The following is a 15,283-nucleotide window of genomic DNA, read 5'->3' as shown; positions in this document are numbered from 1 at the left end:
GTTAAGACCTGCTTGTACTTTATCCAGAGGTGGAAGATATTTTTATTATTACTTGGATGTAGAGTAGAAGACATTTTCACAGTCTGGTTAGACCAGTCTATATATTTTCATATGCACCTTTTAATATATATAAAAAAGTTTCGTTTTTCCCCCCTACCCGCAGATAGTTAGATGCACCTAAGTTTAAAAACAGTAATGGGACCAGAGCATTCCTATGGGGAAAAATGAACTTTTGCTGCCCTCTCCTGCTTAAACAATGAAATGCTAAAATATTAAGATCTATGAATCTAATGCTAACCTTCAAACAAAAAGCATGACAGGTCATTCGCTATACTACAATCAAAAATAGGACAACAACAAGAAATGTATCGGTACTATTTATATTTGAAAACTCCTCATGGCTCCACGAGGTTATGAATACAACATATTTACAGCAGGTGATCCAAGTAACAAAAACTCTTAGAGAGGTCGTGATAAAAAGCGCACGCTTCTGTGGACGGGAAGCAACACTGGGATAAAGGTTTTCAACGGAAAGTAATTCCATTGTGTCTCAAGATGCTGTTTCACTGAGTTCAAAATGGAAAACTGGGCTACATAAAATCTGCTGCACATACCAACTAGGAAAAAACTAACTCATGGCTCACTCCAGAGCTGCTAAGGGAAGGGAAGCACATGAGCCAAATTTAAAAAGCTACAAGTAAATAAAAACATTCTTCAATCTTGAGCATCATCACCTTTGTCTTCCTTAAGGGCAAATACTTTGGGATAGTGGTGTCACACAATTAAGAAAAACCGGCATCTTTGTTTTCAAAGACAGAACTAAAAGGAAATTATTTCAGTTTTACTTGGAGGGAGAAGAATCTCATCTTTCCTACTCCTCACAAAACAATGAAGAGCTTCTTAGAGCTCCTAATATATTTTCTTTTCCATGGAGTGAGAGAGCCTAAGGCTGTACTTACAAACATATACTGTAAGTACAGCTGCTGCATTTCTTACTAAAGCAATTCTTGGCTCCAACACCCTCGATTTTTCCATATATGAGAACAGATAAAAAAATAAATTAAACCCTTTTACTTATGCTAACAAAATCAAGATTAAATTTACTGTAACCCTGCAAGCAAAGGCTCCAGTGGCATTAGAATACTTTCATTTAAAGCATTCCAACCTTTGGAAAAGAGACAAAAAACACTCGAAAGCAACGAAAGGAAAACAGCAAGGGAGACGTGCAAGATGAAGAAAGCAACGTGTGGTCAATTCAGAGTGTATGAGAGGAACTTTACTTGTACAGTTGTTACATCCCCATGACCCAATGCCCTTGCAGCTCTTTCCTGTGAGCACGGAGTGCCCAACCCTTCCCCCCGAGACCAATGTGGCCCAGGACACGCAGGACCACCCAACGCCTGCCGGACGAGCAGTCAACAACAACACTGACACAAACAAAGGTGGTTTGTGGAACTCAAGAAGCAAACAGAAGCGCAATTTCTGATGCACTGATCACACTTGGGCCCACGGGCTGCCTTCCTCTTCCTCCTCCTGCAGCTCCAGCGGGAGCAGTGGAGCCCCGTGGGGCCGGACATGGCGCAGGGACTGCGGCACACGCGGGGTCCGGGCAGCAGGCGCTTCCTCAGGTGCATCACCCAGCCTTTAGAGTCAAGCGACTTCACAACAACAGCACATCATCTTCTCCTCAAAGGAACATTCCTTGTCAGAAGTGATAAATCATCTCTAAACGTCAGACACTCCCCGCTGTCCCCGCGGCAGAGGCCACGAAATATTGCAACCCACCAGGTTCTCCTCAGTTTTGTATGATCAATAATGACATGGCAAAACCAAAAACAGGTATGAACAAACAACACTCACCTAAACTCTAAGTACAGGACAAGGTGCTTTTTCTAATTTCACATTGTTGTGTTTTACTCCACCAGGTGAAAAACATGAAGTTTTATTCCTCCATTCTTTCTCAGTTTTTCACAATGGAACATAGTCTTTGAGCATGAGTTTGAGTCCACCCTCTTGTACTGTGAATGATCATTTCACACAGAAATCACACTAGCAAGTTGGGTTTTTTTTGGTAACAGAAATAAAAGACTGTCAAAATCAATGGGCTAAGGGACATGATTTGTTATAAATTTATTTAATCTTCAGTATTTCAGCTTGCACCTTTGCTTCAGCACTTTAAAATAAAATGTTTCAACTATGACAGTAACTGCCTAATTTACATTGCGTCCCAGTCAATGTTCTTAGAAGAAGCTCATAATAATCCCATAAAATCATGTTGTGTTTGGTGTTGTATATGACTAGTTCCACTTTTTTTTTTTTTTTCCAGAATTAACAGTGTCAAGTTCTTACAAAATCTTGAGTTTACAACATTTGTGTGTGCAGACCCAGGAGTACAAACTGTGACCTGATAATCCTGAAACAGTCAGTAGTCTAGGAGGGAATTCTTTTTTACCTTTTTCCCGTGCCTGAAAACAAGAAAACTTCAGATTCTACTGTATATTTAAATGGTAGGAAGAAAAATATACAAGCTTGTATTTATACTGTATTTCTATCAATGGCAACAGGTCATAAATTCATGTTTGCAACTATCACAAAGACTCATGAACACCAATTCATTTTTATACTGTAAATACTGCTGGATTGATGGTTTAGGATTATCAATTCACTGTTGTCATATGTCTATAACAGTTCAAAAGCATCCTGGAGAAAAATCCTGAAACACATACCTTCCGGTATAGAATAATGCAACTGCATTAGCTAAATATATACTGTACATAAGTCTTATCAGCATTTTACCTACCAAAGATGTAAGATTCCACTTTCAAATACAAAGCAGATAGCCAATAATGTATATTTATAATACAGCCCTCTTCTTTGTTTTTGTATTTTTTTTCCTCTTTTGTTTTAAACAATTTGGTCACAATGCACCTTTGATATAAAAGCATTTTAAACTTTATTATTAATACTCAGAACATTAGGATTTCCAGAATCTTTTTTTTTTTTCAGTAGCATTTGTAGAACCACTTTTGGTAACAAATACAGTAGTTAGGAATGAGCATCCAGATGAGAATGCAGAAGTGTATTATCCAGAATCCTTTCCAGCTAAGACCATAGGGCTGGTACTGTGATGAGTAATAGTACTAGAACCACAAAAACACTAGAGTATGTTTCTTAGAGGCTACATCCTCTTTTGCTGGAACACTTTATAAATACATATTAAAAAGTAAGGCAACAACTCCAAACTGTCCAAACTGCTATCTCAATTCAATTTCCAATTAAATCCACGACCACTGGAGACCAATTTCATGCTTGTGTTGTTTAGCATGTGTCTTTATTCTTTCTGAATGGTCCAATAAGAACATACTGTAATAATTTAGCAATTGGTGTTTCTAAACCAACTCTGGTACATGTGTCCAATGCTGCATCACTAATACTGGTTAGGTATTGAAGTCCAGGGTGTTACCACTGCCCTTTTTTTTTTTTTTCCAAGGATTGTGGACACAAATTTGGATTGCAATAAATAGGTGCATGAATCCAAAGCTCCCTTTCCTACTATGTTTATCACCTACTTGTTTTTTAACTCCTAATGTTCAAATTAAGGAAGCACCAGAGACAGCCTGGTACTAAAAAATGCTCACACCAGTAAACAAAACTTTTATTCAGGACCAATGTTTTTCATGGCCCTGATCTGAATGGACATTCAACTTATGAAGATATGCAAAAGGAAAAGGAAGTCAAATTACAGTAAAGTTATCCAGAGAAGGAGGATGTTACACAAACTCATAAGGAAATGACAGTCTTTTTTCTCTTTTACTATAAATACACGTAACAGTTTAGCAGAAAGACAAGCTAAATTTTAAGATTGTTCACATTTGAAAGTTGTATTATACTCTCTGCTAACGATAAATAAGGAACAGGTCCTGACAATGGAATCTGACATTGCAATTTTCATCAACAGATCTTTGAAGACTGGTTTTAAAGAAGGGTTAAAACAATGATTATGTTTGCAAAGTTCTGAGAAGTCCATCTGTTGTCCAAACTTTGGATTAAAGTCCTTATTTTTTTCCTTTACTTAGAGACAGGTATATACAGTGCTGTTGTAATAATGAAACAAATGTGAAATCTACTGTAAAGTTGCACAATACAGAAAACTGTTGCTCCATCTTCTACTACATAAATGTGTGACTCCACAGGTTAATAATGCTGTTTTGTTTTTTTGTTAAGTTGGAATTATTCCATCACGTCTAAGACCTCTCTTTAATTCCAAATCCTCCAGTTTTTTCCACAGTTCTTCACGCTCTTTCTCTTTCTTCTTCTCACTGACAGATGAAATAAAACAAAGAGTTAGCAGGAGAGAAGACTGTATAATATTTATGTTTAAAAATATGTAGTTGACATTAAATAGCTGCACTAATTTTCTTGAACACATCTGCAATTTCCTAATACAGATTTAACTTTTTTAGTATTTTTTTTCCTTTTTGTTACCTACATAAATATAACTAAACAAAGCAATATGAGAAGAGCACAAAATGTAAGCTGAGCACAAGTGACAGTGTTCATAAACACTAATTTGCAATGAGGAATTAAAAAATGCAGTGGATTTTCACTACAAATCTGTCAAAATTATAAAAATTAACAATTCGGACTACGTTATGTAATTATTTTTATGTTTACTTATTTAAGGCATATATAATCTTCTAAATCACAGCCACTTTCTAGAAAGCATTCCCTGATTCTCTTAGAATCACTATTTTTATTTATATTGACTGCTGGCTTCCCTATAGCTTAGGCACCAACCAAAGCAAAGTTCAACCTACAAGATGTGCCTTTTGTTCAGTGAGTTACTCCTTCTCCACACCAGATTCCTGCAAGATCTTTGTAGCATTTGCTTTAACAACAGACTTCAGTGGCTGATTTGAGAAAATTAAACAGCAAACCTAACATTTACTTTACCTGCATTGTTTGCTTTCTAAATTTCCTGTCTCTGCCACAGCTCACTGTGAATAAATTTCCTTGGGACTGCAAGGCACAAAATGCTTTCAAGTTCTATGACATCACCTTGTAGGTTTAGATGAAATGGAAATCTAACAATGACAGATACACAGATTCTCTGCCAGTCACATTACAGACGTCTTGAGAAGTATTTCAAGGGATTAGAAATATTCCTACACACTTTGATTCAGTCAACATACCAACATCTGGCTCATTTGTTTGGAATTTTGATTTCCCAAGAGGATTTTAAACATATAAAAAAATACAAACAACTTTCAGATAAATCCCTGCAGAACAGTAAAGGGAAAAAAAAAAGAGCCTATTGTTACTAGAAAGTATTTAAAATTAAATACAAGAATAAGTGAAATAGCCTTACATTTTCAGGCTACTTACCAATATTTATCTTCTAACCATTAGGAAATACAAGCCTGTTTACCTAAAGGTCTGTTAGAGGATGATCACCTCATCCAACTTACCTATTTGACCTATCATAGCCATTAATATTGAACGTATTTCTCCTCAAGTTTTTAAGTGGTATCAAAGCTACCCTTTTGAAATGTGGTTTTATTAAGATGCTAAGATTTTTCTGAAAGCATTAAAGTAAATATTCTGGTTTATACATTCAGATTTTAAAATTATAAGAAGTAAATAAAAATGGTGAAATGGTTAGCACCAGCCTTGGTAAGAAATACAGTGTCAGCAGGTGCAAAACAAATTATTCGTGCAGTTCAGCCACGAAACTTTCCCCATTATCCAGACATGGCACACACCACTGCAGTGTCTGGTCCTGTTCAGAGTAGAATTTCTCGTCTTAAGGGGCAAAGTACAACCACAGATTTATTCAGGTCACCAAGCTGCTTTAGTGAATAACTGGATTAGATGATCTGTCCTAAAACTCTCTTTTTGCAAGGAAACCACACAGTTTGTCTCAACTGCACTATGAGATTAGCACTTATTTATCAACACATATCAAGAATATATGGCTTCTTAGTTAAAATTTATTTTCAAACAAGTCTCTAAAAGTCAAACACCATATTAATGAACTAGCCTGTTATGTGCAGATTTTTTGGGCTATAAAACAAAGTGGAATGAAAGATCAGTGTAACTCAAGTCACACAAGTCAAAAAAACTACAACAGCCAAGAGACTTTTAAGGCTGGACTGCCCTAAAAACCCCTGCTGACATGCAGTGCCCTTTGCATTGCTTGGGGGAGCCCAGTATGACTTAAATGAAGTTGAAAACTGTTCAAAGTTCCTAAAATTTGCTCCTTTTTTCACCTAATCTTTGCATAAGGTGAAACTTTTCAGAAAAGATGCTGCAGTGTAATGGAGAAATAAAGGTTAGGGAAAATAGGAGAAGAGACAAGAAGACACCGGATTTGAACAAATGCCTCTATGAGTGGTGTATTTAATGGATCCTCCATACTGAAAGATATATTTTATTATATATTTTATATATATGACAGATACAGCAGGATCTCTGAAAAAGAAATAAAAAGACTGAGAGATGTCTCTCTGCTTTAAGACCACATCCAAACAGCAATTTGGAAAATCAAATCTTACCGGTTTCCCTCATGTCTCTTTCCAAACCTCAGTGTAACTTTTTTTTCTTGAAGTCTTTAAGCAAATGTTACCTTTAAACTCTTGTTTTCCTTTTATTATTCAAGATCTTGATACACTTAAGTGTTTTGGAATGTGGAGTCAAAAAGGAATTACATGAGGAATGTGGATTCCCAAGCGATGCAATGGATACTGTATTAAATAAAGGCTAAAGAACAACCTGCACACAATCTCCCATCCTGCAATGAGAAGCCCAACGAGCAGGCAAGGGCAAAAATGGGGCAGTGCCTATTTTGTCTGAGATTCTGCAATTGCACCTGAGTGTAAGGGGAGAACTAAACTGCAGGCCGTGTGCACAGCTGACAAAAAAAAGCTTTAAAAGTTACCGCTGACGATCTGACTTGTAAGTGGCTGTCAGCTCATCAAACATGGTGCTGTTCATCTCCATAAATGCCTTCAACACATTGTAGACTAAAGCCACAATAGCCCTGTGAAACATGGAGAAAGAAGAAAGAAAGGAATCCATTAGTTTCAGGCGAAATCAAACGTGAAATAAAAAGTGTCTTCTCTTCCCAGCCTTTCTGTGACCAATTCTGTTCCTGCAAGTATGGTTATGTAAATTCTTCGATTTCAGTGAAACTACTTTTGATTAACATACTTAAAGGTGAGAATCAGCTTTCATGTCCCTACTGACTACTGAAAGGGAGCAGCCCAAAACTCCAGGGCAAAAGGCAACAACAGAAAGCTATTGCATATAACTGCAGTCTCTTCCCTCATGCTGTGGAGCAATTCTGAATGCAACTTCAGTGATTCAAATCATCAATGCTGGCAGAAGGAATAGAATTCAAACACAAAATGAAAGTGATTCATATTTCCTTATGACTCTTCTATGAAGCTGAATATTCAGTGCATCTATGCAAAATACAAAGCTGTATTGCAAGAGTGATTTCCTTGTGCTCATATAGTTCATATTCATTTTCCCTTTCACAGTTCCTGATTCACTACTCTGGCTGTCATATTCAGACCAAGGGCTGCTGAAGAAGCAGCTCCTCAGCCAGGAGGCAGTGAATCAACAGCACAAGTGCCAGGAACCTTTGGAGCTAATCCTTACAGCACACAAACTATGTGCCATTTCCCACGCACCCCTGTCTCTCATCTCTTTAAATAAACTTTCATTTTTGTTGCTACATGAAAAATTTTCTTATAAATATAAAAATTCTTTAAATATCTCCTTTATTTTTAGATGGGTCTTTACCTGGTTCATGTAACAAAATTTCTATGGGTATGAGAACTCTGTGAACTGGGATACTGGAATATTCTCATTACCAGAAGCATCCCAGTGCTTAATATAAAAGGTTGGAGACTTGCACTGTAGCACTGTGCCATGGAAAGTGTCCTTTTGTGACCAGTGTTAATTTACAGAAGCTTTCCAGCAGCATTAGATTTGTCATGTAAACATACAAACTTGAGAACAAAAATACCAATGTTTGAAAAGATGAAACATTTTACAGTAAGGTCTAAAAGCAACTGGGACCTGACCAGAGCAGAGCTCTTAAAAATACTGGGTTTACTAAATGCTAATCATTTTGACTTAGAAAAACTTTCCAACTAAAATATAGGATATAAGTCATCTAACTTTAATATAATTTTTCATGAAAACACTTTTTACTAGGTCATTCAGTTTAAAATAAAATTGCCTAATTATCACGACATCAGTATAAAGTAACTGCTCAATTATTGTCATAGAGAATAGCTGTATTTAAATGAATTTAGAAAACAACCCAATCTAAGAATATACTGTCAGTACGTTTCATGGATATTTAAAAAAATGCCAACACCAAAAGTCTCCCAGAGGTATCAGTTGGTGATACAGCCACAAAGCTTTATTAATGCCAAGTGATATTCTTCCAGACAATTTACAATCAGGCTTAAGAGCCAACCGGTTTATAAAAAAACTGCGTAGGAGACACACTTGATGAGCAACATTTTTCCTTCAATAACAATGTAACATTTAATTTCTTCTTTTTTCCAACTTGTGAGAGGCCTATTTTTATCCCACAAGGTAGTGATTTTTGTACACATACCAGTTAATTAAAAACTCTGAGACAAGCACAAGTGCAGACTAATATATACTGGCATTAACAGAGTTGCACTTGCTCAGAGCAGCTTTGAGTCTGCATCTCTCCCATTCAGATCTTCTTCAGCAGACATTCCCTAATTTTATCAGTAGGATGTCAAATTGTAAGATACAAGTGTAAATGCACAAACTTACGGATTCCAGTGTTCTTTAGAAATCCTGTAAAGGCTGGAAAACATGATGGGAAGTATAACATTTGAGTTCTCCTCTATCAAACTCATGATGTATTCATTATTCCAATAATACAGCGCTCTTTCAGCCACCTTTGAGTCAAAGAAATAAAATATTAACAGGAATTCAGAGACCTGTAATTTTGTGATTTCCTGAAGGAAAAACAAATCACAGACAAACTCCACAAAGATGAGCTAACGGGAGTCATTAGTTTTGGAATTACATTCAAATCAGTACCATGACATGCATTAATGGAATTAAGTTTCTATCCTGTAGTTCTGATCCCACAGCACCCACTCTCTCTCCATTTCCTGAGCAATGTGTTTCTGCTCACTGAAGACTGGATGCAGAAACAGCATCAGTGTTACAGTTGAGGAGGGGAAGGAAGAACAGAGAGACTTCACATCACCCTTTCCCTGAAAATCAGGAAGGGTGCAGCTGGAAAAAACCCATCAGTGCTGAGATACCAGAGGAAGGAGACAGGGAAAGGCCCAGTAGCTGGGCTGGATAAGAAAGGAGAAATCTTAAGTGTGGGGAAGGTACCAAGGACAGTATTCACCCTGGAGAGGAGCGGGGGGTTAGGAAGGAGCATGCTGATCTGAATTATGATTTAAAGAAAGATGTAGTCCAAGGAAAAGCTGAAAAGTCACATCTGTCTTTGTGCCAGGACAGATCACTGGGCTTAATATGGAGACACTACAGGCCATGAACTCTATATCCTCTTCACACATGCATTTACATCCCATTCATTCCCCTTCCTCCCATTATACAATGTGATTAAAATAGGCTACAGTTTGTGTCACCTCTAACCAGACACATGGTTACATGGTTAGAAGGAAGCAGGTCAGAAAACAAGAACTGCACAACACTGCACCAAAACCAGGGAGCAAATTCATCCTCCCTGATCTATTGGGCCAGCACCTGTCACCCACAGTAAGGACTCAAAGCCTGCTTGGACACAGGTCAAGGACTTGTGAGGGGCTCAGAAGGAAAGTTCTGTGCTGTAACCCCAAACACCTCTAACAAGTTATTCATGCAGCTCACACCTAACCTTTCACCCCAGCATACCCTCTTCCACAGAGGACAAGTATTTAAAAACATAACATAAAATAATATTTACATCTGAGGGGAGTTATGTTTGAAACTGAGACTATACATTCCTATACAAACAATAACCTCTACCACTGACCTGAAAATGAGGGCTAGAGACACACTTGGCAATTTGTTTAAACAAGGGTTCCTGGATTTTGACAAATTGTGATGGTTCAATTACATCCAAGATTTCCTCCAGCTCTCCTAGGAACATGACCTAAAGACAAAAAAGAAAGCATTGAATTTAAAGCCTCCAAATCATCTCATTCTGCAGAATGCTGGTAAACCTTCAAATTCTACTGCTTCAGGAAGAAATGGAAACCTCACTAGCTCAGTGAGACCCGCTCTCAAAAAATGTAATCAGTTCTATGTTGGCAGCTTTTGGACTCAGTCCCTTAAAACAAGGACAAGTTTCTTCTTCAAGTGCTGCATTTAAAGTATTTTGAATGAAATTCGGAATTGCACCAGTACATACATCCATGCTGAATACATCATCTCATACAAAGATATGAACAACCAAGGCTTAAACTTCAATAACTAAGGAGATTCTCTTAATTTTACTTAATTTTTGAGAGCAATATTCAAAGTAACAGTTTTACTGTTTCATAAAGCCTCATTAGGGAAACTCTGATTTGCATCTGAAACAAAAATGTATATGCTTAACTGCATCTTTTACATGTTTAGTAGGTAACACCATATAAAGTATCTTTCATCCTCACTGGAAAAATACTGCCTTCAGATAAACAATTTCAAGTCTGACAGAGTTTTTCAACCTATGCTCAACAATATTTATTTTCTCCTTTCTAAAAAATTCTCTGCAGAAGTGAATAAATGTGAATAAAAACCAGAGTTATCAAACTTTTCACAGTCAAAACTGTTCAAAAAACTAGAATTACAGTATTGAAAAATCATCTACAAGAAAGAATACCAAGATTCAGCACAGTATGTGCTATCAACCATGAATTATTTAAAGATTCCTTGCTTATTATATTTTAGAGTAATATAATTCTTTTTTTTTCTTTTTTTTTTTTGTAATAATAGCATATGACTTACCTCTTTCTGACTGCAGGTTTTTGGCCAGAATTTCATTAAACCTCTAATGACCTAAATTAGAATGAAAAACAAATTAGATTTTTTACTTTTCTCTCTATAGGGTAAGCCATTCATAGTTCGAAAAAAAAGTATGAAAGAAATATTTACTGGTTCTGTGAGCGAGGGATCTTTCTCCAGAAACTGTACTATGCAATACGCCAGCTGTGAAGAGGAAGAATTTACAAAAACAAAATCAGAACATTTCTACAAAGAAACCACAAAACCCCAACTTTTTTAAAAAGAGACACTTAAGGCAAGATGCTATTCAGCTGTCTCAAACTACATCCAATTTTAGACTGAGATGCACAGTTTGCCCTGTGCAAATCCATTCAAAATTCAGTTTATAAGAAACAAGAGGACACTTTACAAGAACAATTAGAGTGACAATGTAGTATATAAAATAAAAACCAGAACAACTTGGAGTTCTAAATGCAGTCATACAAGCAATGTTTTGAAGCTTCTGCTAATCTCTTAAGCTGTGTCTTTTTACTAATTTTATACAGCAAAGTCGTGAGAGTTTTTGCAAGATGAGTCGACACAGCTAAAACCTGGAATAACATACTTAGAAAGCAGAGCTTTATCACCATAAGAAATACTGCACTATCTGAAAATGAGAGAGAAAGGCAACAGGTAGCAGTTATCAGAGGGAAAATTACATCATGTAAGCTGGAGGTATAAAAAGACGTATGAGAGCATAAATGCAGTATTAAGGAATCCATGAGGGAGAATATGAAATGAAAAAATGTGGGAATTAGTATTCAGAAGGTTGCCAGGGTGAAGAAGAGCCTTGACAGCACAAGACTAAGGAAACCCAAACATCCTCTTGAGAGAGAGAATGGGAAATGCAAACTTGTGAGAATGAGAAAAGAGCAGAGAAGAAAACCTAGAGAGGCAGCTTAATTACTAAATAAAATTTCCAAAATATTCCAGATGTATGTTATGCTTTCAACTATCTAATCAGAACAAAAGCTATGTATTTATCATACAAAGGATACTGAAATAGTTTTGAAAAATTCTATTGTATTTTTTTCACAGTTAGAATTTCCCCCACTTTTTATGTGCATGCAATTAAATTTAAAAAGCAACCTCAAAAAATATACATATAATTCTTAGTGAACAGAAAATATTTTCGTAATTTCTACCTGTGCATGGAAGAGTGATAAACTCCTGACAGTGTGTAAAGGGATCAGCACCTTCACCAGAAACTGTTTATGCTCTGCCTTGAGAGGTAAAGCAAAACCATTGATAATACTGGAAATTAGAAAAGAAATATTTATTAGTGTCATCACCACAGACAGCAATACTAAGGTCTGAACAAGCAGTTTCTAGATTAAAATATATTTAGCAGTCAGCACCTGTTTACAAATAGCACTTGTAAACAGGTGCTGACTTTGGTCCTCCTGCTTTATATTAGCAGGGCACTACATATCTAGGTAGCAATCCAGCTCCCATTAGGAATAATCACAAAAACAGCTGCACAAACCTGCTGCCAAACAGATAAGACCTTGTCTGTGTGGTCTGTAAATTTATGTAAGCAAGGTGGTCTCAAGTAATTAACCAACCAAAATTAGATTCACTCAGAACATTCACTCTGCTAAGTGTGCACAGAAGAAAATAATCCTCCAGCATGTAAGGAGTATTTAATGCACTCATACACATAAAATCAATCCAACACTTTGGCTGTAACTTCAATGTAGTTATATATTCTTGGCAAGGATGTGACAGAGATTTGCACATGGGCTTAAAGATGAGCATGTGCACACATCTGTTTTCAGAATCAGGGATTATCATAATACTTTTTCCGAATCTGACACTATCCTGACGTGTCCACAAGGGAAGTCTGAGTTAGATAATAAATAAAGACTTATTTACCTTCCTAAAATTTCCAACAGTTCAGCTACGCCATTGAAGTGTTCAGTTTCATAAACAAATCTAAAAAAAGAAAAGTTAAATATAAGCGATATATCAGTTTCCTAAAGCATTCATAAGCGAAAAGCAACTTCTTCCACAACTTACCGTAGAAAAATATTATTAATCTGTTTTCGGATAAATGCTCTAAGACCCAGGAACTTGCCATAAATTCTGTGCAAGACTGTTTTTAGGTAGTCTCGTTCTCGAGGGTCTTCGCTGTCAAACAGCTCCAACAGCTGTGTTAGAAAAAAAAAAAAAAAAAAAAAAAAAAAGAGAACTGAAACAGGAGACATTTGACAAGTAGGACACACAAACTTCTGTATGAAACTGAATTCACAAAAAAAAAAAAAAAAAAACAAAAAAGAAAGAAAGAAACATCCATGGTACCCAAGGAGTAGCTATCCAGTATTAAAAAAATCTGCTGGAACCTTAGTACAACATCACAAAACTCAAAATAATAAATTTGTGATCAACTAGCTCCAAAACGCTGCCTTCCTTCTCCCCAAAAATAAACATGGCAAGACAGTTTTCCTTTCACCATCCACCATTCCCTGACTCTGCAGAACCAGAAGATCCTCATTTGATCTAATAGTTTGTTCTCACAACATTGTGTCAAGGTCACATTTTTTTAATTGCTTGTAATTTATATGATGAGCTCTTAAGCCTTCCTAGTGACTGTGTGGCCTCCATGCTGTGGAAACACTCAACAGGGAAGTCCAGGCCAGCACTGGATCTGCTGTTACAGGATCTCCACCAATTGCCACAGATCAAAAGCATCAGAGAGAATTAATCCTTCACTCTGAATAAAATGGTGATTTCATTATCACTGCCAATTAAAAAAACCAAAACGAAACTATGAACAAAGAAAAAAAACCCCAACAACAGAAAATCCACATTTACTAAGTAGCTCTTAAATAAACAGCAAAATGGTTATGTGAGACTCAAGAGAGAAGGTGTTTTAGTATCTTGTACAAAATATATCCCAAACACTGACACCTGAAGCTGCATGAAATGAGCAGCAGGAATATCAACTGCAGATCTTTGTTCCCCTTGAATCCTCTGCCACAAAACTATGAGCTTTCCCTTGGCCACCTTCTTTATTTTTTTATGACACCACAACATTGGCTATTCTGGTGGATGTTTGGAATAAATTCAGAGGTACTTTACTTAAAAGCAAAAAGCACAACCAACTGCCACAAATGTGCAGAAAGCAGGGAATTTTAGGTAATTTCCAGTAATCATAAGCAACCACTATCTGTATTGCATGAAAAAAAAATAGTAACTGTCAACCAGTACCTGTCTTACAGGAGAAATAAAGATAGTTTGTCAAACAGGTCTTACAAATGAGTAAGATGCTGTCAGAAAATCATTACAGGAGTGGCAGAAAACAAAATTATCTTAGATTCACAAACAGATAAATTATAAATACCTATTACAAGTAGATATGTCAGTGTGTGCATGGTCTGTTAAACTGCTACACAACTTTGAGGAGGTGGAAAAAGATAGGAAAAAATATGATTAAAGTTTCTAGGCTGTCTGGGATTTTGCTTTCTAACATCCAGGTCTTGGATGATGCACACATTCTTTCTCATTGTTTTGAACATTTCTGCAGCTTGCAATGAGACCTCACTGTATTTTCCCTGCAGTAAGAATCTGTGGTGGGAATTTCATGAGGGAAGTACATGAAGGTTTGTCAGATGCCCTCCAGAGGTTATAAACACATTGCTTTGTCCAATTAGTTTTAGATTTAAATAAATAAATAGTCACCTCATCCTTCCCCAAATAGCACATTTCAGCCTAAGACAGCAAACAGCTGGAAGCACTTATGTTTTTTGTTTTCTTACTGGATTGAAAGTATTTATATTTCCAGTTCTCTTATGTAGATCCTCTCTGGAAACACTGCTAAACTAAGACCCAGTCTCTCATTAAAAAAAAAAAAAAAAGACAATTATTTTGCTATGTCCAATTTGTTATTAGATTTCAACAATAAAGTCTTATTTTTATGGATAAGCTGCAAGACTTCCATAATTTATGTTGACTATTCTAAACATACATAGAAAAGGGAAATTAATTTTCCAAAATAGCAACCTACATAACACAGACTTGTGGATATATTTGAGTAGTATGTCTCTTAGCAACCACTGCCAACCATTTCAAACTGTACATAAGCAGGATTTAGAAATGAACAGCTACACTGTTAAATACAGTATTTTATTAAAACATACAGCTGAAAGCCAGAAACACAGCAATACTTAAAAAAAAAACCCCAAACCATAAAGCAAGTAAACAAGCAAAAAGTTTGAAAAAAGTCCATTAAAAAGCTGTAACA

The 15,283-nt window shown here is 36.3% G+C and overlaps 1 protein-coding gene across 3 annotated transcripts in view; it reads right to left on the bottom strand.

The window, feature by feature from the left end:
- Positions 1–2,106: 2,106 nt before the first annotated feature.
- The window catches only part of PPP2R5E (protein phosphatase 2 regulatory subunit B'epsilon), a 70,978-nt gene continuing 57,801 nt past the window's right edge, over positions 2,107–15,283 (bottom strand). For 2 of the 3 annotated variants that reach the window (XM_014871359.2, XM_014871360.2), the window contains exons 6-14: positions 13,060–13,190; positions 12,916–12,975; positions 12,186–12,294; positions 11,152–11,205; positions 11,005–11,055; positions 10,049–10,168; positions 8,824–8,951; positions 6,938–7,039; positions 2,107–4,319 (exon numbers count right to left, since the gene is read on the bottom strand). In XM_014871359.2, the coding sequence (XP_014726845.1) occupies positions 4,220–4,319; positions 6,938–7,039; positions 8,824–8,951; positions 10,049–10,168; positions 11,005–11,055; positions 11,152–11,205; positions 12,186–12,294; positions 12,916–12,975; positions 13,060–13,190 (855 nt within the window). In that variant the 3' untranslated portion in view covers positions 2,107–4,219. The remainder of the gene's footprint in view (positions 4,320–6,937; positions 7,040–8,823; positions 8,952–10,048; positions 10,169–11,004; positions 11,056–11,151; positions 11,206–12,185; positions 12,295–12,915; positions 12,976–13,059; positions 13,191–15,283) is intronic. The other variant, XM_088166326.1, reaches the window with a different exon arrangement.

Source organism: Sturnus vulgaris, chromosome 6 (genome assembly GCF_052056855.1).
Source record: "Sturnus vulgaris isolate bStuVul1 chromosome 6, bStuVul1.hap1, whole genome shotgun sequence".
NCBI classification, from domain to species: Eukaryota; Metazoa; Chordata; class Aves; order Passeriformes; family Sturnidae; genus Sturnus; species Sturnus vulgaris.
Note: the sequence above shows the minus strand (reverse complement) of the source record. Positions and strands in the feature narration are given on the sequence as shown.